Below are 22204 nucleotides of genomic sequence, written 5' to 3' on the forward strand. Positions count from 1 at the left end.
CATTTTCTTCCTTTATAATGAGCATCCCAACCAGATCAGGTGACTGTTAGATTTGGAATCGAAAAATGATCCTGACTGCTTTCATCTCACAGTACTTTTACAATTCCTGTGCGTCAGATGATGTTCAGAGGTTTATCAGTCCAAAGATTCCAGTTTTAGGTAGTTAATAAGTGAACAAATGCATTAATTAAATCACTAGCAACTGCAGTAGTCATTAAATGGTTGCCGCCAATATTTAGACCATCTAGTTAACCGCGTGTGGAACATGGTCAGATATGGATATTGCCCATGATTTTGCTGAATTCTCTTTTGACCTGAAGTTGTTTGTAAAATACTTTGCCCCGTGCACTATAATATGTACATATGTTAAAGTGCTGATGTCACTGATGATTTTATAAAAATGCATTGGTCAACACCCTTGATGGAAATAGAAGGTAAACAAATAAGCTAATGTTTCTGCCCAATTGAAGTCTAATAATTCCACCCATATGAAGTGGCCAAGACGTAATTAAATTCATTATAGATCGTCGGAAGGGCAATGATTACACGATTCCTTGTCACAAAGAATTTTCAGACCTTTTTCCTCTTCAGCCACTTCAGACATTTTGGCCCGCAATTTTCAGTGGAATGGCAATTGAGTCAGATTGCCACTCCACGCATAGTTACTTACCTTGAAACCCAGCCACTCCTATCTCACCTGACCTTCTGCCTCAATCGGACAAGATCTCTGTAGTGAAGTGGCTCTCCAGTGCCTAGTCAAAAGCAGCCCATTCACAGCTAAGTAAGCCAAGCCGCTTTTTATACAGGACTAGCTGCTGGGTGTGGGTGTTTGGGTCCGGTTTGGAGGCGAAGCGAGGGGGTGGAAAACGGGTGGTGGCGTGTTGGGCTGGACCTGGGGGAGTCGCGCTGGACCTGCGAATGGTGGGGAGTCGGGCGGGACCTGCGAAGGATGGGGAGTCGGGCAGGACCTGCGAATGGTAGGGAGTCGGGCGGGACCTGGGAGTGGTAGGGAGTCGGGTGGGACCTGGGGATGGTGGGAAGTTGGGTGGGACCTGGGATGGTGGGGAGTCGGGCAGGACCTGGGGGTGGTGGGGATTGGATCGGATTGGATTTTGTTTATTGTCACGTGTACCGAGGTACAGTGAAAAGTATTTTTCAGCGAGCTGCTCAACAGATCATTAAGTACATGGGAAGAAAAGGGAATAAAAGAAAATACATAATAGGGCAACACAAGGTATACAATGTAACTACATAACACTGGCATCGGGTGAAGTACACAAGGGTGTAGTGTTAATGAGGTCAGTCCATAAGAGGGTCGTTTAGGACTCTGGTAGCAGCGAGGAAGAAGCTGTTTTTGAGTCTGTTTGTGCGTGTTCTCAGACTTCTGTATCTCCTGCCCGATGGGAGAAGTTGGAAGAGTGAGTAAGCCGGGTGGGAGGAGTTTTTGATTATGCTGCCTGCTTTCCCCAGGCAGCGGGAGCTGTAGGTGGAGTCAATGGATGGGAGGCAGGTTCGTGTGATGGAGCTATGGAGTCGGGCGGGACCAGAGGGTGTTGGGGAGTCGGGCGGGACCTGGGGGTAGTGGGGAGTCGGGCGGGACCTGGGGGTGATGGGGAGTCGGGCGGGTCCTTGGAGTGGTGGGGAGTCGGGCGGGTCCTTGGAGTGGTGGGGAGTCGGACGGTCCTGGGGCTGGTGGGGACTCGGGCGGGTCCTGGGGGTGGTGGGTAGTCGGGCGGGTCCTGGGGGTGGTGGGTAGTCGGGCGGGACCTGGGGGTGGTGGGGAGTCGGGCGGGTGGTGAGGTTTCGGGCGGGTCCTGGGAGTGGTGGGGTGTCGGGCGGGTCCTGGGAGTGGTGGGGTGTCGGGCGGGTCCTGGGAGTGGTGGGGAGTAGAGAGATTGAGTGAAATTAATTAGATCAGGCTTGAGCTGAAGAAGGGTGGTGGTGAGTCGGGTTGGAGGGGTTGAGAGAGTTAGGGTCAAGCCTGGGAGTGGAGGGGAGGACGTTGTCTGGTTAATAGGGTGTGGGATCGGTGGGGGAAGTAGTGGCGGGTAGTCAGTCCTGTTTTTTTTGGGAGGGGGGGGGGCTTGCAATTTAAATCTGGGAACTTTGGGGAGCGATTTCCTAACGCATCCTTGGGGTACACCCCAGATACACTGCCCTGAAGCTCTGAAGTTAGAGCTTTTTGTCTTTGGCCACTCTTCCCTGGTACCTGCAAATTCACGTTTGCATTTCAAGGCACACTTGTTTGAATAAACAAGTTTCCAGTAAAATATAGATGGTAATGGACTAACTGTATTCTGTTTCTGCCAAAATAACTGCTGCATTTAACATGTGACACCTCTGTAACCAACAAATAATGCTGAGAGAAAATGGTTTGTACTTTTTTCCAATTTAAATGTGGGCAGTTTAAGTGGTGGGGAATTTGTAGCTAAAGATGGAAATTGAAATTTAATTTTATGCCATCCAGTCTTAGTTTGCAATATGTCTGTTGCTGGAATGTTGCTTATGGATTTTACATTATGTTCAGCTCCTTGAACTAGGGTTGTTTATTTCTGTGATTGCAGGTGGAGCAACTGTGGAAAGTTCTCTGTCCCCTTCTGAGAATTGCCTTGTCCAACATCACAGTAGAGACATATAGTGACTGGGGAACATGCATTGCCACGGCTTGTGTAAGTAAAATGGACAAATTATTATCTGACCTTTCTAATGCTTGTATAAATTTAAATTTCCCTTTGTGACTACCTAGTTAATTTATTTAACACTTAAACAATTAGGATTTTATATTAAAGTCAAAACATAGTTCTAAAACGTAACTGCCTGGACTGACAAGATATATGTTAAAATAAATTATATTGACAAGGGTTACAGCTTAAGGAGACCATACTTACATTTCTGCATGTTCAGACAGTTAATTCTCTGTGAGAAAGTCCTGTTTATAAACATACTGGCTGGGATTCTCCGCTATCCGGCAGGGCGGGCCGTACCGGCGCCGAGGAGTGGCATAAACCACTCCAAGCGTCGGGCCGCCCGGAAGGTGCGGAATCCTCCACACCTTCAGGGGCTAGGCTGGCGGGGTTGGCGCCGTGCCAACCGGCGCCGTAGGGCCTCCGCTGGCCAGCGCGAGTTGTGTGTTCTGCCGTGATCGCAGTGCATCCGCAGGGGGGTTCTTCTCCGTGCCGGCCATGGCAGACAGATACAGTGGCTGGCACAGAGGGAAAGAGTGCCCCCCCCCCCGGGGCCAGATCCCTGCGCGCCCCACCGAGGACTCCGCAGGCCACCGGCAGAACCAGGTCCCACCGGTAAGGACCTTGTGTGATTTACGCCGGCGGGACTGGCCGAAAACGGGCGGCTACTTGGCACATTGCAGAGTGGAGAATCGGCAGGGAGGCCACTGCCAGCAGCTCCCGACCGGCATGACGTGATTCCCGCCCCCGCCGAAAAACCAGCGCCGGAGAATCTGGCAGCCGGCGGCGGGGCGGGATTCACGTCGCCCCCCGCCGATTCTCCTGCCCGGCGGGGGTCGGAGAATCCCGCCCACTACTAAATATTGGGCTTTTATAATCATGAAATAACACATCCCATTGTGTTTTATGCAAATATTTAGGCAAATTTAAATTTATAATTTTTTTTTAAGCAAAATTGAAGTTTCTATATGGGTTCTCAGTTTGAGGGGGTCCTTTTGAAATCCAAAATGCTTTAACAAAGTCTTCTGTAATTTGCAATGAAATTGTTCAACATGAATTAATTGAAAAGAGACAATGGGTGTTTTTGTGTCTTTCTCATCCTCTGAGCACCCCAAAGTATTTCACAGGCAATGAATGATTTTTGAAATATAATTATTGATGGTTGTAAGAAAATTGGGCAGCAAATTAAACACACAGCAAGCTTCCACAATAAATCATTTAGTGATGTTTGAGGGATGAATGTTGGTCAAAAGGCATCATGGGACCTATTCCATTCACCTGAACAAATAGGCCATTGTAGTTTAACATCTAATCTGAAGGATTAGTATTAGCATTGACCTACTTAGATTATGGGCTAGAGTCCAGGGGCGGGCCTTAAATGTGCACAGTCTTCTGACTACACGGCAATATTGCTACCATTGAGCCAATCAAAAATTGGCTGTGCAGTTCCTTACTACCTTTGGTCTTGTGGGTGCATTCAGCCAAAGCCATCAAAAGCCAACTCAAAACTCCATACATACATGTAATACTGTAATACTCTGTGCTAAAGCATTGTAATCATTTTTGCTTTCTCCTTAATGAGTAAATTAAGCAAAATAATTCTACACTTTGAGGCCTAAAATTCCAGATATTCCTTCCATTCTAGAAAGTAATGTAATCTTGCCTTGACCTTTGATTGGAGTATTGGAAAATAGAAAGTGATTATTTTTACCTTACATAAAATATGGTATATCAATACTATTTAAAATCAATCTATTTACACTGATGCGCTAAACAAGAGGTATTCCCTTAATATTATCTCATTTTTACATAATCTTTCTCACTTTCTGGAATTCATGCTCTTCCAAAATGAATATCCATCCTCCTTCAAATTACCTCATTTTTTCATTACATTTATCATTTAAAAATAGTTCTAATGAGAATAAGCATTATATACAGAGTAAGTGAAAGTGTACAAAGCTGCAAATCCATACATAGAATTTACAACACAGACACAAACCATTCACCCCAACTGGGGTGAATTCAGTGTTTATGCTCCATATGACCCTCCTTCCACCCTATTCCTAAAAGACCATCTATTCCTTTCTCATTCAAATTAGAATACTTTTAATATAAATAAAATGTTTTAAAATTAACAACTGTATTACTCTTGCATTATTTCAGGTATACTGTAAATAGATCGAAAGAAAGAGGACAGGAGGATTGTATTTTGAAAAAAAAACAATTGGTTTATTTTCACAGGAGAGCAGAGACCCTCGGAAACTCCATTGGCTTTTTGAATTGCTAATGGAGGCCCCATTGAGTGGAGAAGGAGGATCATTTGCAGACGCATGGTAGGTGATTTATAAATCAAATTCTGAGTGGAGAAGAGGATTTATGAATTTGAAGAAATGGGCTTTGTACACTGGATGAGTTTTTTAAGAAAGCTAAAATTCTGGAGTGATGATAGGTAGTGCAGACAGCAACAGAAAGTTGCAAAAGGACATCGACAGATTGGGTAGACAAAACTGAAGCGAAAAGAGTTGAGTTTAGGCAATGGACTGTAGAAGAGCAAGTCCAGGGAGTCCAAATACACACATCATTAAAAGCCAGTGAAAGGGTACAAATAACTATTAATAAACTGAATGGACTGTTGATCTTTATATTAAGTGGCCTAGAATACAAAGGGCAGAAAGTTTTACAGAGCCTTGGTCAGGTTCCATAGAACCATAGAATTCCTACAGTGCAAAAGGAGTCCATTCAGCCCATCAAGTCTGCACCAGCCCTCTGAAAGAGCACCCTACCTAACCCCACTCCCTGCCCTATCCTTGTAACCCCACCTAACCTGCATATCTTGACACTATGGGCATTTTAGCAAGGCCAATCCACCTAACCGGCACATTTTGTGGACTGTGGGAGGAAACCGGAAATTGAGAGAAAGTGCAAACTCCACACAGATGGTCACCCAAAGCCGGAATTGAATCTGAGTTCCTGGCGCTGTGAGGCAGCAGTGCTAACCACTGTGCTGCCCCTTCTAATTCACCTTCTAAATTTTACACACAATAAAGCTGCACACAACGTGTACAAATGTATTAACCCATGTCACTGAATTAGAAAGCAACATGGCTCCATGATTGAAACATAAGCAAAATACTGCAAATGCTGGAAATTTGAAATAAATCAGAAAATGCTGGAAATACTCTGTATCGGTGGACAGGAACAGATTTGACATTTCAGGCTGAGGTGACTTCATCAGAATTTGAGAGTCTGGAATACTGTGTTCTCTTTTGGGCATCAAACCTCAGGAAGGATATTTTTGTCTTAGAGGGTGTCCAGAGTAGGTTCACCAGAATGGTGGATGATTTAGAGGGCTGATTTAAAGGACAGGTTGGATTACATTCGCTTGAGTGGAGGAAATTGAGGGATAATCTGACCATAGTGTTTAAAATATTAAAAGGATTTAATAGAGTAGATACTGAGAGATTATTTCCTCTGATGGGAGCATCAAGAGCAAGAGAACATAATTAAAATTGGAGCTGGAACATTGAGGAGTGAAATCAGGAAGCACTTTTTCACAAAAAGAATGGTAGAAATTTGGAACTCTTTCCAACCACTGCTAAACAAAGAATAAGAACAGAGAACAAAGAAAAGTACATCACAGGAACAGGCCCTTCGGCCCTCCAAGCCTGTGCCGCCCATGCTGCCCGTCTAAACTACAATCTTCTACACTTTCTGGGTCCGTATCCCTCTATTCCCATCCTATTCATGTATTTGTCAAGATGCCCCTTAAATGTCACTATCGTCCCTGCTTCCAAAAAGACTGGATTCGAGAACAATTGGAACTTTCAAGGCTCAGATAGATTATTTGTTAGGTAAGAGTCTCAAGGAATATGGAGTAAAGGTGGGAAAATAATGCTGAGCTGCAGATCAGCTATATCTAAAAGAATAGCAAAGCAGGCCCTGGGTGCTGAATGGACAATTTCTGTTCCGAAGAACAGGATTCTAATTCTATGCATTAATAAAAGGGCAGAGTAAACTGCAGCTATATATTGACACAGTTGAAAGCCAAGCCAGGCAATATTGTGATATTGGCAATGCATTTCAATTTGAATTGAAACGCTCATGAATTCATATATATATTTTTAAAATATTTTTATTGAAGTATTTGCAAAATTTTTGTAACAATAACAAACAAAATAACATAAACATCAACATGGTAAGCTAGACATTTCCCACCCAACCCCTTCTGTACATCCCTTAACCATATTGCACCTACCCCCCCCCCCCTTCAGAATGCTGCTTCTGCTGACATTTTAATTTTCCCCGACAAAGTCAAAGAACGGCTGCCACCTGCGAGAGAATCCCAGCATTGACCCCCCTCAAGGCAAACTTTATTTTCTTCAGCTTGAGAAACCCACCCATGTCACTGACCCAAGTCACCACACCCGGGGGCTTCGAGTCCCTCCACATTAAAAGGATCCGTCTCCGGGCTACCAGGGAGGCAAAGGCCAAAACGTCGGCCTCTTTCACTCCCTGAACTCCCGGGTCTTCTGACACTCCAAAGATCGCTATCTCTGGACTTGGCACCACCTGTGTACCTAGCACCTTGGACATTGCCTTGGCAGAATCCTCCAAGTTTCGGGTGTGCCCAATACATGTGGACATGGTTTGTTGGGCTTCCCGCACACCTCACACATCTATCTTCTACCCCGAAAAACTTGCTCATCCTCGCCGCCGTCATGTGTGCCCGGTGTACCATTTTAAACTATTAGACTGAGCCTGGCACATGATGGGGAGGAATTAACCCTGCTCAGGGCGTCCACCCACAGACCTGCCTCTAACTCTCCACCTAGCTCCTCCTCCCACTTGCCCTACAGTTCCTCCACCGGGGTGGTCTCCGCCAACAACAACTCCTGATAGATATCTGACACTTTCCCCTCCCCTCCCCATCCCAGGTACTGGACACTACTCTGTCCTGTATCCCCTGTGGCGGCAACAGCGGGAAAGCCAATACCTGTTTCCTCAGAAAGTCCCGCACTTGCAGATATCTGAAACCATTCCCTGGCGGCAACTTGAACTTGTCCTCCAGCGCCTTCAGACTGGGAAAACTCCCGTCCATGAATAGATCTCCAATCTGTCCAATTCCTGCTCTCTGCCAGTTCCGGAACCCTCCATCTATCCTGCCCGGGGCAAACCTGTGGTTATTGCAAATCGGGGTCCAGACCGACGCACCCTCCACCCTCTTATACCTCCTCCATTGCCCCCCGATCCTCAATGCCGCCACTTAGTTCAGATAATGTGCAACTAAATGGATTGTAAGATATACTACTCTCTTATTCCTCAAGTAGACAGAGGCTGCCAGGAAAAAAGTGAAGATGTTTTTGCACATGTCCTGGGGTCATAGTTTTAATCAACATGCAGGGGATTTCTCCTGATATTAAATATAAACCAGCTATAGGGTTAATACAAATTCTCCTGGTGGTATCAGTGTCTTCTTCCGAAAGGTCAAGATGAATAATGTTTTGGCACCTAAGTTCCAAACTAATTGATGATATTCAAATTGTGGAGACTTTAAATTTTCTCCATTATGTTTGAGCTAATGAGGGCGTTGAGAGACTCCAGGAAATGGAGAGGGGTGATTAGAGGGGGAGAAGAACACCGAGTCTCGTTATACGCGGATGACCTATTGTTATACGTGTCGGACCCAGCGGGGGGGGTGATAGAGGTTATGCGAATTTTGAGGGGGTTCGGGGATTTCTCGGGGTATAGGCTAAACATGGGGAAGAGTGAATTATTTGTGATACATCCAGGGGACCAGAGTAGAGAGATAGAAGGCTTGCCTCTAAGGAAAGTGGAAAGAAACTTCTGATACCTGGGGATTCAGATCGCTAGGAGCTGGGGAACCTTGCACAGACTTAATCTGACACGGTTGGTAGAACAAATGGAGGAGGACTTCAAGAGGTGGGACATGCAGCCTCTATCGCTGGCGGGCAGGGTGCAAGCAATTAAGATGATGGTCCTCCCGAGGTTCTTATTTGTATTTCAATGTCTCCCTATACTAATCACCAAGACCTTTTTTAATAAAATAGACAGGAGCATCACGAGCTTCGTGTGGGCAGGGAAAGTTCCGAGAGTAAGGAGGGGGTTCCTTCAGCGTAGTAGGGACAGAGGAGGATTGGCACTACCGAACTTGGGCGATTACTATTGGGCCGCCAATGTGGCAATGATACGTAAATGGATGATGGAGGGTGAGGGAGCGGCGTGGAAAAGACTGGAGAGAAAGTCCTGTAAAGGGACGAGTTTAGAGGCGCTGGTGACGGCGCCGCTACCGATCTCACCTAAAATGTTTACCACGAACCCGGTGGTGGCGGCAACATTGAATATCTGGGGACAGTGGAGGCGACAGAGAGGGGTGCGGGGAGCCCTGGTGGGGTCCCCAATCAGGAACAACCATAGGTTCGCCCCAGGAAGAATGGATGGAGGATTTCAGAGCTGGTACCAGTTGGGAATTAGGAGGGTGGGAGATTTATTTATAGATGGGACTTTTGCGAGCTTGGGAGCATTGGAGGAAACGTATAAGTTGCCCCGGGGAAATTTCTTGAGATATATGCAGGTGAGGGCGTTTACTAGACAACAGGTGAGGGAATTTCCGTTGCTCCCGACACGGGATACAGGACAGGGTGCTTTCAGGGGTGTGGGTCGGAGAGGGCAAGGTGTCAGAGATTTACCGAGAGATGAGGGAAGAGGGGGAGGAGTCGGTGGGTGAACTAAAAGGAAAGTGGGAAGAAGAACTAGGGGAGGAGATAGAGGAGGGTATGTGGGCTGATGCCCTAAGCAGGGTAAATTCCTCTTCCTCATGCGCCAGGCTTAGCCTGATTCAATTTAAGGTGCTACATCGAGCACACATAACGGGAGCAAGATTGAGCAGGTTCTTTGGAGTGGAGGACAAATGTGGGAGGTGTGGCGGGAGCCCGGCAAACCACGCACATATGTTTTGGGCGTGCCCGGCACTGGAAGGGTATTGGAAGGGAGTGACGGGAGTGATTTCGCGGGTGGTGAAGGCCCGGGTCAAACCAGGCTGGGGGTTAGCTCTATTTGGAGTTGTGGAAGAGCCGGGAGTGCAGGAGGCGAAAGAGGCCGACGTTGTGGCCTTTGCGTCCCTAGTAGCCCGGCGCAGGATCCTACTCATGTGGAAGGAGGCGAAACCCCCCGGACTGGAGGCCTGGGTAAATGATATGGCGGGGTTCATTAAACAGGAGCAGATAAAGTTTGCCCTGAGAGGATCGGCTCAAGGGTTCACCAGGCGGTGGCAGCCATTTCTCGACTACCTAGGGGAACGTTAGAGGGAAGACAGATGACCAGCAGCAGCAACCCGGGGGGAGGGGGGAGGGGGGGTTAGTTTAGTTTAGGTCAAAGATAAAGGGGTTTTGTTACTTGTGTATTGTTAAAAATTTCTGTATTGTTATTGTTGCCTTTGCTTTGTAAGAGGGGAAAAATTGTTGTTTGGGAAAAAAAATTCAATAAAACATATTTAAAAAAAAATGTTTGAGCTAATGAGGAAGGACGATGGATTGCATAATATCTCCTCCCTGATTGCTTGAATATACTTCAATTTTCACATGCAGAGTGCCTTCCCTCTCTGCCTTTCTGATCTCTCTTTGACTTGACACAATGTGGAGCAGGCTGTTTTTACATGCTTCAGTTTTTTGCATTACCTTGAGATCTCTGCTGAAGTCTCAATTTAAGAACCTGATTTTTGCTTATAATGGAATAGGATTGGTGAATAACCATATCAAAAATATGGCTTTTGTTTAATGTCCTACTTCCCAAAGCTGCTGAACAAAGTTGAGGCATACCTCTATAGCTGTCAACCATCTGTGTTAACTTCCCCAGATAAGATTATGGAGAGATGGTGGGTGTACAGATAATGTAATTTAACTAGTAATCCAGGGGCTTACTGGGGAGATGGCCTCAAACAACGCCAGCTGATGGATGCTATAGTCTCAGCAATAGCAACCATGAAACTATCTTCAAATGTTGTAAAACTCCATCTGGTTCACGAATGTGTTTTAAGGAAGGAAATCTGCCATCCTTATTGGGTCTGGTCTACAGCAGTGTGGTTGACTTTTAACTGGCCTCTGGCCGAGCAAGGGCAATTAATGATGGGCAGCAAATGTTGGCTTGCCATTGACGCCCACATTACATGAAAGAATTTTAACAAGTATCTTGGAGCAAAGCCAGGTTAAGCTCATTGGTATATCACCACTGAACATAATTCTGTTCTTGCTTAACAGCGAGATGAACACTTGGCAACAGGAAACCCTGACTGATTTATTCACTCCTCCCAAGCTCAAGGGATGTTGGCAGCTTGTTAATCATCGTACCAAGGATCAAATCTTGAACCTATATATTATTCAGCAAAGATCTGTACTGGCATCATTACACAGCCAAAGATAAGACCCAATGACTAAAACATTTGGGACTGTGCCCCAAGTGTTACCTCTTCCCCCTTCCATCATCAATCCCTCACTTCCTGCCTTCACCCTCTCACTTCCTGCCTTTGTCTCCCCCTCCACTCCCACCCATTTGCCCTTCACCCCTCCATTGCCCTCCCCCATGCCCTTGATCTTGGTGAATAAGAATTTTTTTGCATTGTTGTGGTCTGCAATTCACTGTTTGAAACCACGGTGAAAGATTCAACAGTAAATTCACCCAGAAAAATTGGATATATACTTGGAAAGGAGAAATTTGTATAGTCATTGGAAACCAGCAGAATAGTAGGACACATTCAATAGCTGATTCAAAGAACCAACATCGTTTCAATGTTACAAATGGCCTCCATCAGTGCGGTATGAATTTAAGACGTATATAGGCTGTACACAGTGGTTAGCATTGCTTCCTTTCAGCATCAGGGACCTGGATTCACTTCCCACCTTGGATGACTGTGTGGTGTTTGCACGTTCTCCCCATGTCTGTGTGGGATTCTTCTGAGTGCCGTGGTAGGGGCTGGTTTAGCACAGTGGGCTTGTAATGCAGAACAATGTCAGCAGCGCAGGTTCAATTCTCGTACCGGCCTCCCGGAGACGGGCGCCAGAATGTGCCAACTAGGGGCTTTTCACAGTAACTTCATTGAAGCCTACTTGTGACAATAAGCGATTATTATTATTATTATTATTATTATTATTATTATTATTATTTCCTCCCACAGTCCAAAGATGTACAGCTTAGGTGGATTGGCCTTGATGAAATTACCCATCAAGTTAGGTGGGGTTACGGGGATAGGGCGAGGGAGTGGGCATTGGTAGGCTCCTTGAGGGTGTCTGTGAGACTCGATGGGCTGAATGGCCTTCTTCTGCACTGTGATGATTCTATGATATCAAAGATGAACGAAAGTGAAGGAATGAGGATGATCACATCTGTAATGATATTCATAAAGAAAAAATCATGGGCTCATTCACCTTGATCTGCAAGAAATGCATATCATTTACCAGTTCACATTCTTTGTGTTTTGTTGTTAGCCGACTATACGTTTTACAGGGTGGTTTGGCGCAGCAAGAATGGAGAGTACCTGAACTGATGCATAGACTTCTTCAGTACCTTGAGCCCAAACTCACACAGGTCTATAAAAATGTGCGAGAAAGGATAGGAAGGTGAGTGCTTATCGAGATTTTACTTAGTAGTATTTGAAAGCATTTCAATATATTTTTGTTAATAAGTGTATATATATATACACAGTTCTGGATTTGATTTATTTTTCCTACATTTGAGTACTAAGTTTTAAGAGGTATTGTGAATCCTACAGCCACCTTTACTGAAGACGTGACCAGAATGTGTCTAGTTCATAATTTACCATGATCATTTGAAATGAAGCTGTACTTTTTGATCGCATTGTGATGCTAACAAAATTCTGCAAAGAAATAATTTTAATAAGAATTTATTGACAGACATCCATGGTGTTACTACTCATGGTCATTGGGAGGCTAATTGTTTAAGAATTTGATTTGAGTTTTAATAAATCACTGGCATCATTAAAAGTGACCATGCAAATGTTGAAGCCCGTCATTCTTAGCTAGTCTGGCATCTTAAGTCTCCAGTCCCAAACCAACGAGGCTGTTGCTTAACTGCTTTCTGAAGTGGCCAAGTAATGCATTCAGTTGCTTCAAAATGCTGGAAGGCCCACCATTTCTCAGAGCAGCTATGGGCAATAAATGCCAGTCACGCCAGTGATTCTCACATGCCAGGAATTAATTTTGAGAACAGCACCCATTCTCTTACTCTCCTCCTGTTCCTCTCCTTCTGTGGAGCACTCGCCTGTATCCTTCTCCCCTTCTTTATCTTTCTCTCCCATTGCTCCTTCCTTTTCTCTTGCTGCTTTCACTTCCTCCTCCCTTTCCATTTATCTGTCTGTATTTTGACTCTATATCTGTCTCCTGTGGGAAGCAGCAGGCTTAGCAGAGTCCAATCCTTATGCCACTAATGCCACATTCCAACAGAAATCACTAGATAGTAATCATCTAATTAATTACAGACCAAAGATTTAGCATCACATCTTTTGATCCATATGATTCTTATTTAAAAAAATAGTTCTCTGAAATGATTCCTCCAAATGTACAACATTTTCAAGGTGGAAAAATATACCTGTAATTTGTTGGGGTATTTGGTTGGTGTTCGGGAGGATTCCCCAGTGTATTCACTAATTGCGTAGAAAGTCTGTCAGTTAGAATACTGCCAACATATAATCTCAAGAACATGTATACATATACATGTGTTCTGTTTTGCCTTTGTATGAACTTAAGAGGCCATTTTGCCTTGGTAACATGAAGAAAATATGGGTAGTAGGCGAGGTTAAAATGTAATGAGTAATATTGGTTAAAACTGAAGAACCGCAAAAATAGAAGAGTAGAATAGCAAGCAGAGTCAGATTTTTTCCCCACAACCAAACAAACCTGATATGTGACAAGTAAGGGAGGGCTGGTGACCAGGGGCGTCATTCTCCGACCCCCCAGCGGGTCGGAGAATGGCCGTTGGCCGCCGTGAATCCCGCCCCCGCTGGTTGCCGAAGTCTCCAGTACCGGAGATTGGGCGGGGGCGGGAATCGGGCCGCAACGGTTGGCGGGCCCCCCCGCTCGATTCTCCAGCCTGGATGGGCCCAAGTCCCGCCGAGAAATTGCCTGTCCCGCCGGCGTAAATTAGAGTACCTATTTACCGGCGGCCTGGGCGGGCTCCGGGGTCCTGGGGGGGACGCGGGGCGATCTGACCCCAGGGGGTGCCCCCACGGTGGTCTGGCCCGCGATCGGGGCCCACCGATCCGCGGGTGGGCCTGTGCCGTGGGGGCACTCTTTCCCTTCCGCCTCCGCAACGGTCTCCACCATGGCGGAGGCGGAAGAGACTCTCCCCACTGCGCATGCGCGGGAAACTGTCAGCGGCCGCTGACGCTCCCGCGCATGTGCCGCCACGACATGTCATTTCCGCGTCAGCTGGCGGGGCAACAAAGGCCGTTTCCGCCAGCTGGCAGGGCGGAAATCCCTCCAGCGTCGGCCTAAACCCTCAATGTTGGGGCTCGGCACCCAAAGACGTGCAGGTTAGGTGGATTGGCCATGCTGAAATTGCCCTTAGTGTCCATAAGGGTTGGGAGGGGTTATTGGGTTGCGGGGATAAGGTGGAAGTGAGGGATTAATGTGGGTCGGTGCAGACTCGATGGGCCGAATGGCCTCCTTCTGCACTGTATGTTCTATGTAATCTATGTAAAGAGGCGGAGCATTCTGCACCTTTGGGGCGGCGCGATGCCCGTCTGATTGGCGCCGTTTTGGGCGCCAGTCGGCGGACATCGCGCCGTTTGGGGAGAATTTCGCCCCTGATCTGAGACAGGTCGAGGGGGGACCTCTAGCCAGAATCATTGGACCGTAAGGCCCGTGTAAAAGACGTCCGTTTTATATTGCGACATTTGCACTGATAATTTCAGCTGTCGGAAAACATAGGTGCTATTCGAGCAAAGTCAGGGCCTTGTGTACGTCCTCTCCCTATAGTTACACAATATGACAATGGCTGCAAGTTAATGATTGGCTTAGTGAAATTTAGTAATTTTTGTATTATAGAAGGGGTTAAATAAAGCAGGTCCAATTGAAAGATGTAGAAGACTTCAAGAGACACTGAAAGGGCAATTCAAGGAGTTATGCCAGGGGGTGCTGGAATTTGTTATGATGACTTTTACTCAAGGCATAAATGGGGCAATGTAACTCCGTATCTTAAACTACTGATCAAATTTTATAACATATCAAGTCTTGCATGTGCTGAATGAATTTTAATCGCTGCTACCAATATGGGTCAACATTGAATCGGTGGTTGTTTTATCAAAAATAAACCCGAACCAATTTGGGTTCCAACTGCTCTTCATTTGTGGTTGTAAAATCCTTTAACTTGTTAAATACCACTGAAATTCAAGAGGTTTGTTATGATGCATATAATTTGTGCCAATTTTGTAACACATTCCTTTATTAATTTTACTTCTCAAATGTTCTCTCCATAGCGTTCTAACGTACTTATTCATGATCGACATCACCCTACCAAATTCAAATCCAACTCTGTCACCACATGTCTCTGAATTCACCAGTCGTATCTTAGTGCAACTTAAGCCACTTATGGAAATTGATGAAGAGATACAAAATCACATTGTTGAGGAAAATGGTGTTGGGGAACAAGATGAAAGAACCCAGGCTATTAAACTTCTGAAAACAGGTAGGCGGGAGGCAATTTTCTATCTATAATTTACTGAATGAAGTATAGTTGGAATTACTAAGATGGAGAATTGGTAAACCTTGCCTATCCCCTTTTAAACACAACATGTTGGATGTTTAAATGAGTTGAGCTATATACAATATGCGAACAATATTATTCAGCGAGAAGTGAAGCTGTGCCTGTTGAAGGCTGCAAAGACTAATCTTTAGGCAGACATTGCTTGAGTTACTTCAGTGTTCCACAAGCAGGCTATAGACATTGTGACTCAGATCTTTTCTGTTCCTGGAGAATTTTTCTGTAATTTACTGTGACACTGCCCATTAATATATTTTAAATTGTCATTGTATTAAACATTATGTGATACCTGAAGATTGATGAACGGTACGATGTCAAACATAATTGGGCTTAAATTCAACAGTGCTTTATGCCTGATCTACGGTTGAATTTAACAGATAGCCAATGCCCATTGTTTCTAAATTTGGGCATGTTCGTGGCCACCAGCAACAAATGCTGATTGTATTAGAGTGCCAATTCTGTGCTTTTAGGACCCATTTGATAAACTTATCTGTTTCGTAAGCCCATCCAACAAATCATGTTGAGAGAGACAGGAAACAAGCTGCAGAAACATCAGTATCAGCTCCTATCCTATGATTCCCTGACCACTATCCATAAATATCCTGACCGCTATCCATAAATATCTACTACTGGTCCATCTAAAATCTTGCTCCATATCCACTTGCCTGCACATTTTAGCTACTACTCTGCACCAGTGCTCCCTCTAAATTTTCTTTCTTAATCGTGGCCTGTTTATTTCAATACGGACTGATAATCCTTTTGCGCAGTTGCACACAGGTTGTAAGGAGGCAGTTTGTAAACAGCCTGCACAGCATTACCGTGATTTGTGTATGATGTACGTGCAGACAGCTTCAAGGGAACATTGCACTTCACCCAAACCCCAGCTTCTAGCTACAATAAAAATAAAGTGATGGAAAAACCCAGCAGGTTTGGCAACATTTGTGGAGAGAGAAACAGAGTTAACTCTTTTTATTTCAGATTTCCAGCATCCGCAGCATTTTGCTTTCATCCTATTTCTAGCTATTCTTTTTAGCTCTTTCTAGGCCTCGTGTTCTCCTCCCCCTTTTCACCAGCCATGCCAACTTTACCTTTCGAAAGATTTCATCATTCAGGGAATGTAGAGGAGTGAGCCTTAAAACCCAGCTCAAGGCCTACAGAGCAGTCGGCCTCTCCACTTTCTCTACATAAGTGAGACCTAGAATGTCTACCAGCGACACGCAAAGAAAATCAAGTGCTTCTACCTTTGCTGCCAGTGCAAGCTCCTCGGCATCAGGTGGGAAGAACAAAGTCCCAGATATAAAGTTCCTTGGGAGAACTGACATGGTCAGCATCTTCACAATGTTAGAACAAAAACTGCTCCAATGTGCTAGACATGTCACCAGAATGCCTGACAACCAACTCTAAGCAAATCTTCTACAGTGAACTGCAGAATGAAGCACACTCCCATGGCGACCAGAAGATACCCTGAAAGTCTCCCTCGAGGACTTCAAAATTGACACTGCATCATGGGAGACCCTTGCCCAGGACTCCTCAAGCTTGAGAAGTGTAATTGCCAATCGTACATCAGCATACAAGGAACAACGGAAAGTGTTGATTCAAAACAAGTGCAAGGCACGTAAAAACCATGAGAACAGTACCTCCAACTACCTACCTGTGTCATTGTCGAACGTTTCATGCTAAGATAGGATGTATCAGCCACCTTTGCATCCACACATCTCAACGCCTGGATGACAAATGAAGATGGTCTTCTTCAATACTGAAGTGTTATGGGCCAGGGTTTAGAGAACCCCAAAGTGTATCATGGAGTTCACCTGACCCACAACTTTTAATAGATTGTGGTATGGGGAGCACACGGCCTACTCGACAGGTGCAGAAATGGAAAAGTATTTTTTAAAGCAAAACAATGTTTATTCTATGAACTCAAGTTAACCTTTTTAAAACATACAGTGAACATCTTAGCAACCATCAATTCAAATACAACCCCCAAAGAATACAACACCAAGTAATCCTTAATAACTTCCCAAACAACAACCAGAAGACAAAAGAAACACCTTTTAACAGAAGCACATTAGGTTTACATTCACTACTGAGAACATTTATAATTCTGAAATCACCAAATGATCAAGTGATGGTCTTTTCATGGTAGAGAGATCAACAGTACATCTGCTCTGTCTGGCTTCAGCTCCAACACTGAAAACGAAACTAAAACACACCCTGCAGCAAACAGCCTAAAACGAAAGTAAAAAAAGCTGACAAACAGCCCAGCTCCACCCACTCTCTGACATCACTGCAGTAGTAAACACCCATTTCTTAAAGGTACTCTCACTACAGATATTTATATACACACCCATTTATAAACACCCATTTCTTAAAGGTACTCTCACATGACCGAAGGACAAACAACAATCTTTCTTGATGCTTCCTCACTGTTAATAATATTTCTCAGCATACATTCTCTGTCCTTGGCTTCAGTCCCTCCTCTAAAATTGTAATAAATGAGTTAAGTTTCTTAAGCAAATAGAAGCCATCATTATTTGCCTCCATTAGAACACTGCTGCCTTTCTGCCATTCAACAACCTCAATGATATATTCCCGCATTTTCCCCATATCTCTGTCGTGAACATACTCAGTGACTGAGCCTCCACAGTTCTCTAGGGTAGAGAATTCCAAGAGTATTGAATGCAGTAAAATGTCCCAAGACTTTGAAGGGCCATTACTAAACAAAATTGGACATTGAATATCCTCCTCCATAGCATCCCTAGCTCTATAATTTCCTCCAGTCCTACAACCCTCTGAGACAACTATACCCTTCCATTTAATCTCTTGAGCACCCCGGTTTTAATTGCTCCACCATGATGGCCATGCCTTCAGCTTCCTGGACCCTAAATTCTGGAATTCCGTCCCTAAACTTTTCTGTCTCTCTTTGCTGAACATGTGGAATACTCTCCTTGACAAGAGTACACCAATAATTCCAACAGGAACTGCAAATCCACTCCCGGTGGTGGGGAGCGGAAGGAAGGTTTCCAGCACAAAAAGATAAATGAATACATGTATCTTCGACAAATATTCAAAATCCCGTGTGGGAGGTAGAGCAAAAAAATCATCATAGCATTGCAGTGAAAGGTTCAGGATGGGAAAGAACCAAGTAATTATTTGGGTTTTGTAAAGTAATAAGTAAACAGCATCACAAATATTCTACCTGTGGGGCTTGTACCTTTCAGTATGTGTGTAATACCTTTTACTTCAAAATGTCAAATGATGTAATAGAGCGATTTAATAAATTTGTTCAGTTATAGTGGTGTGAAAACTACATTTGCACTTAGAATGCCCAAGCTTTTATGTCAGGTACATGGGACATCGGGTATTTTTGCATTTACAGTTTGATCGCTATGATAAACAATATTGCTTAATCTTGATTAAATACTATTGTTTGAATACGTAGGTAATCTCAGTAGTTCTTGTAGCGAGGCATTTTGTTAATCCATTTCATACTTCGTTCCAAAGGTTGCAGGTGTATTTGCACTATTTAGCAACACAGGCTTATTTTTACTTCTGATAAATATTTTAAAAGTTGCTATATTGAAGTGGAGCATATACTTTTTTTATTACTTTGTTATGTAAAATTAAGACTTCAATGAAAACAGTGAAGATATTGCCATCCTAACCAATGACATGCTTTGTTTTGCTGCATAGTGTTGAAGTGGTTAATGGCAAGTGCAGGAAGGACATTCTCGACAGCAGTTGCTGAGCAACTCCATCTTATGCCACTTTTATTCAAGGTCTGTGTAATCTTCGTGTTTGTATTAAGTTCTAATTTACTTAACACATTTAAGAATATGGTTCTTAAAATTATACAGGACAGATGTTTTCTGGTCTCTGCTGCCAAAGAGCAGATGGCCTCTCTCTGGCAATGCCCTTTTTCCCATATGGAAATACAAGGCCATAGAATTTACAGTGCAAAAAGGAGGCCATTTGGCTCATCGGGTCTGCACCAGCCCTTGGAAAGCGTACCCTACTTAATCCCACACCTCCACCCTATCCCTGTAACCTAGTAACCCCACCCAACCTTTTGGACAAGGGCAATTTAGCATGGCCAATCTACCTAACCTGCACATCTTTGGACTGTTGGAGGAAACCGGAGCACCCGTAGGAAATCTACGCAGGTGTGGGGAGAAAGTGCAAACTCCACACAGTCACCCGAGGCCGGAATTGAACCCGGGACCCTGGAGATGTGAGGCAGCAGTTCTAGCCAATGTGCTATCCTAAAGGTACTGCCAGTCAAGAAATCCCACCTGTCTCCAGGAGACACACCTGAATGTGGCAGACCAGGTAAGATTGAGGAAAGGGTGGGTAGGTCAGGTGTTTCACTCGGGGCTGGATGCCAAAAATCGAAGTGTGGCGATCTTGGTGGGAAAGATGTAATTTGAGGCGTCGAGCATTGTGGCAGATAATGGCGGTAGGTACATAATGGTAAGTGGTAAGTTGCAGGGAGAGAGGGTGGTACTGGTCAATGTGTATGCTCCGAACTGGGACGATGCAGGTTTTATGCGGCGTAAGTTGGGTCTGATCCCAGACTTGGAAGTGGGGGGCCTGATAATGGGGGGGAGATTTTAACACGGTGCTGGATCCGGCACTGGATCACTCCAGGTCTAGGACGGGTAGGAAGCCGGCGGCAGCTAGAGTGCTGAGGGGGTTTATGGACCAGATGGGAGGGGTGGACCCTTGAAGATTTGCAAGGCCGGGGGCTAGGGGATTTTCATGCTTCTCACATGTCCATAAGCCTTATTCCCGAATCGACTTTTTTATTTTGAGTAGGGCGCTGATAGTGAGAGTAGAGGATACTGAGTATTCGGCAATAGCCATTTCGGACCACGCCCCGCATTGGGTGGACTTGGAGATGGGGAGGAGAGAGACCAGCGCACGCTGTGGCGCTTGGAGGTGGGGCTGTTGGCGGACGAGGAGGTGAGCGAGCGGGTCCGAGGAGGTTTAGAGAGGTACTTGGAGACCAACGACAACGGGGAGGTCCGAGTGGGGATGGTATGGGAGGTGCTGGAGGCGGTGGTGAGGGGAGAGCTGATCTCCATTAGGGCCTACACGGAGCGGAGGGAGAGGCTCGTGGGGGAGATGGTGAGGGTAGACAGGAGTTATGCGGAGGAGCCCGAGGAAGGATTGTTGAGGAAGAGGCGTAGCCTCCAGGCCAAATTCGATCTGGTGACCACCAGGAAGGCGGAGGTGCAGTGGAGGAAGGCCCAGGGGGCAATTTATGAGTATGGGGAAAAGGCAAGCCGGATATTGGCGCATCAGCTTCGGAAGCAGGACGCAGCTAGGGAGATGGGGGAGTTAAGGACAGGGGAGGGAGTGTGGTGCGGAGTGGGGTTGGCATCAATGGGGTCTTCAGGGACTTTTACAAGGAATTTTCGGGGTATAAGCTCAACATGAGGAAGAGCGAGTTGTTCGTAGTTCATCCAGGGGACCAGGAGAGAGGGATTGGCGAGCTCCCACTAAAAAGGGCGGAGAGGAGCTTCAGGTGTTTGGGGGTCCAGTTCAAGAGGTGGGACGCGTTGCCGCTGTCCTTGGTGGGTAGGGTGCAGTCAGTCAAAATGACGGTGCTCCCAAGGTTTTTGTTCCTGTTCCAGTGCCTCCCCGTGTTTATCCCGAAGGCTTTTTTCAGGCGGGTTAACAGGAGTATTCTGGGGTTTGTGTGGGCGCGAGGGACTCCGAGGGTGAGAAGTGTGTTCCTGGAGCGGAGTAGAGATAGGGGGGCTGGCGCTGCCCAACCTCTGTGGGTACTACTGGGCCGCCAATGCGATGATGGTGCGCAAGTGGGTGATGGAGGGGGAGGGGGCTGCATGGAAGAGGCTGGAGACGGCGTCTTGTGTTATTGCTGTTATTTCCCTCTGCTTTACTTTCTGACATTTTGATGCCTCTAAGTTTCAGCCAATTCATAACGGAACAGTAAAAGGAAACATAATCACTTATAACGTTAATTTCCTCTCAAGGTTTCGAACTTAAATTTTCGCTGAAGTGGTGTTTTAAAAAGAAAAAAATAGCCTCTGTTCATTTGGAGGAAATTTAGTTATCTGGTCACATTATGCACCAGTTTCATTTACAGCATTTTTCTTGCCAAATTAATTTGTCCCATTGACATTCTAAGTTTTGTTTACTTGGATTTTTAAACTGAGACTGCAAATTAAACTTCATTTTTTCTTACATTTAGATTGCTCCTGTGGAAAATGATGAGAGCTATGATGAACTTAAAAGGGATGCAAAAATGTGTTTATCACTCATGTCTCAGGGATTGCTGTATCCCCAGCAAGTGTTCATGGTGCTAGATGTTGTAAAACAGGTAAATTGGGTATTTTAATGTGTCTGTTTTTAACATAGATTTTAGCAACAGGAAATGACAATAAAGAAACCTAGTTATTAAGGGCAAAACCCCTGTGTTCTCAAGAAAAGAAAAATCCCAACAAATTAAGGTAAATGCCAATATGCAAAGGGAATTCTTCAGATGAAACTGGCTTCTGATAACCAGTGGATCAAATTAATTATTTCTTGTGATGTGAATGTCACCAGCAAGGCCAACATTCATTACCTAACTGAAGGTGATGCTGGGCAACCTCCTTGAACTTCCCCTGTCCATGTGGTGAACAACCACTCACAATGCTGTCCGCCATGGAGGTCCAACAAAGCTGAAGGAATAACAAATATTTCTTCAGAGTTGGTGTGTGGCT

At 45.1% G+C, this 22204-nt stretch overlaps 1 protein-coding gene across 2 annotated transcripts in view; it reads left to right on the plus strand.

The window, feature by feature from the left end:
• The window catches only part of LOC140424480 (proteasome activator complex subunit 4-like), a 231193-nt gene that overhangs the window by 150701 nt on the left and 58288 nt on the right, over positions 1 to 22204 (plus strand). For both annotated transcript variants that reach the window (XM_072507869.1, XM_072507870.1), the window contains 6 exons: positions 2565 to 2669; positions 4926 to 5017; positions 12182 to 12313; positions 15190 to 15398; positions 19167 to 19252; positions 21691 to 21819. In XM_072507869.1, coding sequence (XP_072363970.1) covers positions 2565 to 2669; positions 4926 to 5017; positions 12182 to 12313; positions 15190 to 15398; positions 19167 to 19252; positions 21691 to 21819 — 753 coding nt within the window. The remainder of the gene's footprint in view (positions 1 to 2564; positions 2670 to 4925; positions 5018 to 12181; positions 12314 to 15189; positions 15399 to 19166; positions 19253 to 21690; positions 21820 to 22204) is intronic.

This window comes from Scyliorhinus torazame, chromosome 1 (genome assembly GCF_047496885.1).
Source record: "Scyliorhinus torazame isolate Kashiwa2021f chromosome 1, sScyTor2.1, whole genome shotgun sequence".
NCBI classification, from domain to species: domain Eukaryota; kingdom Metazoa; phylum Chordata; class Chondrichthyes; order Carcharhiniformes; family Scyliorhinidae; genus Scyliorhinus; species Scyliorhinus torazame.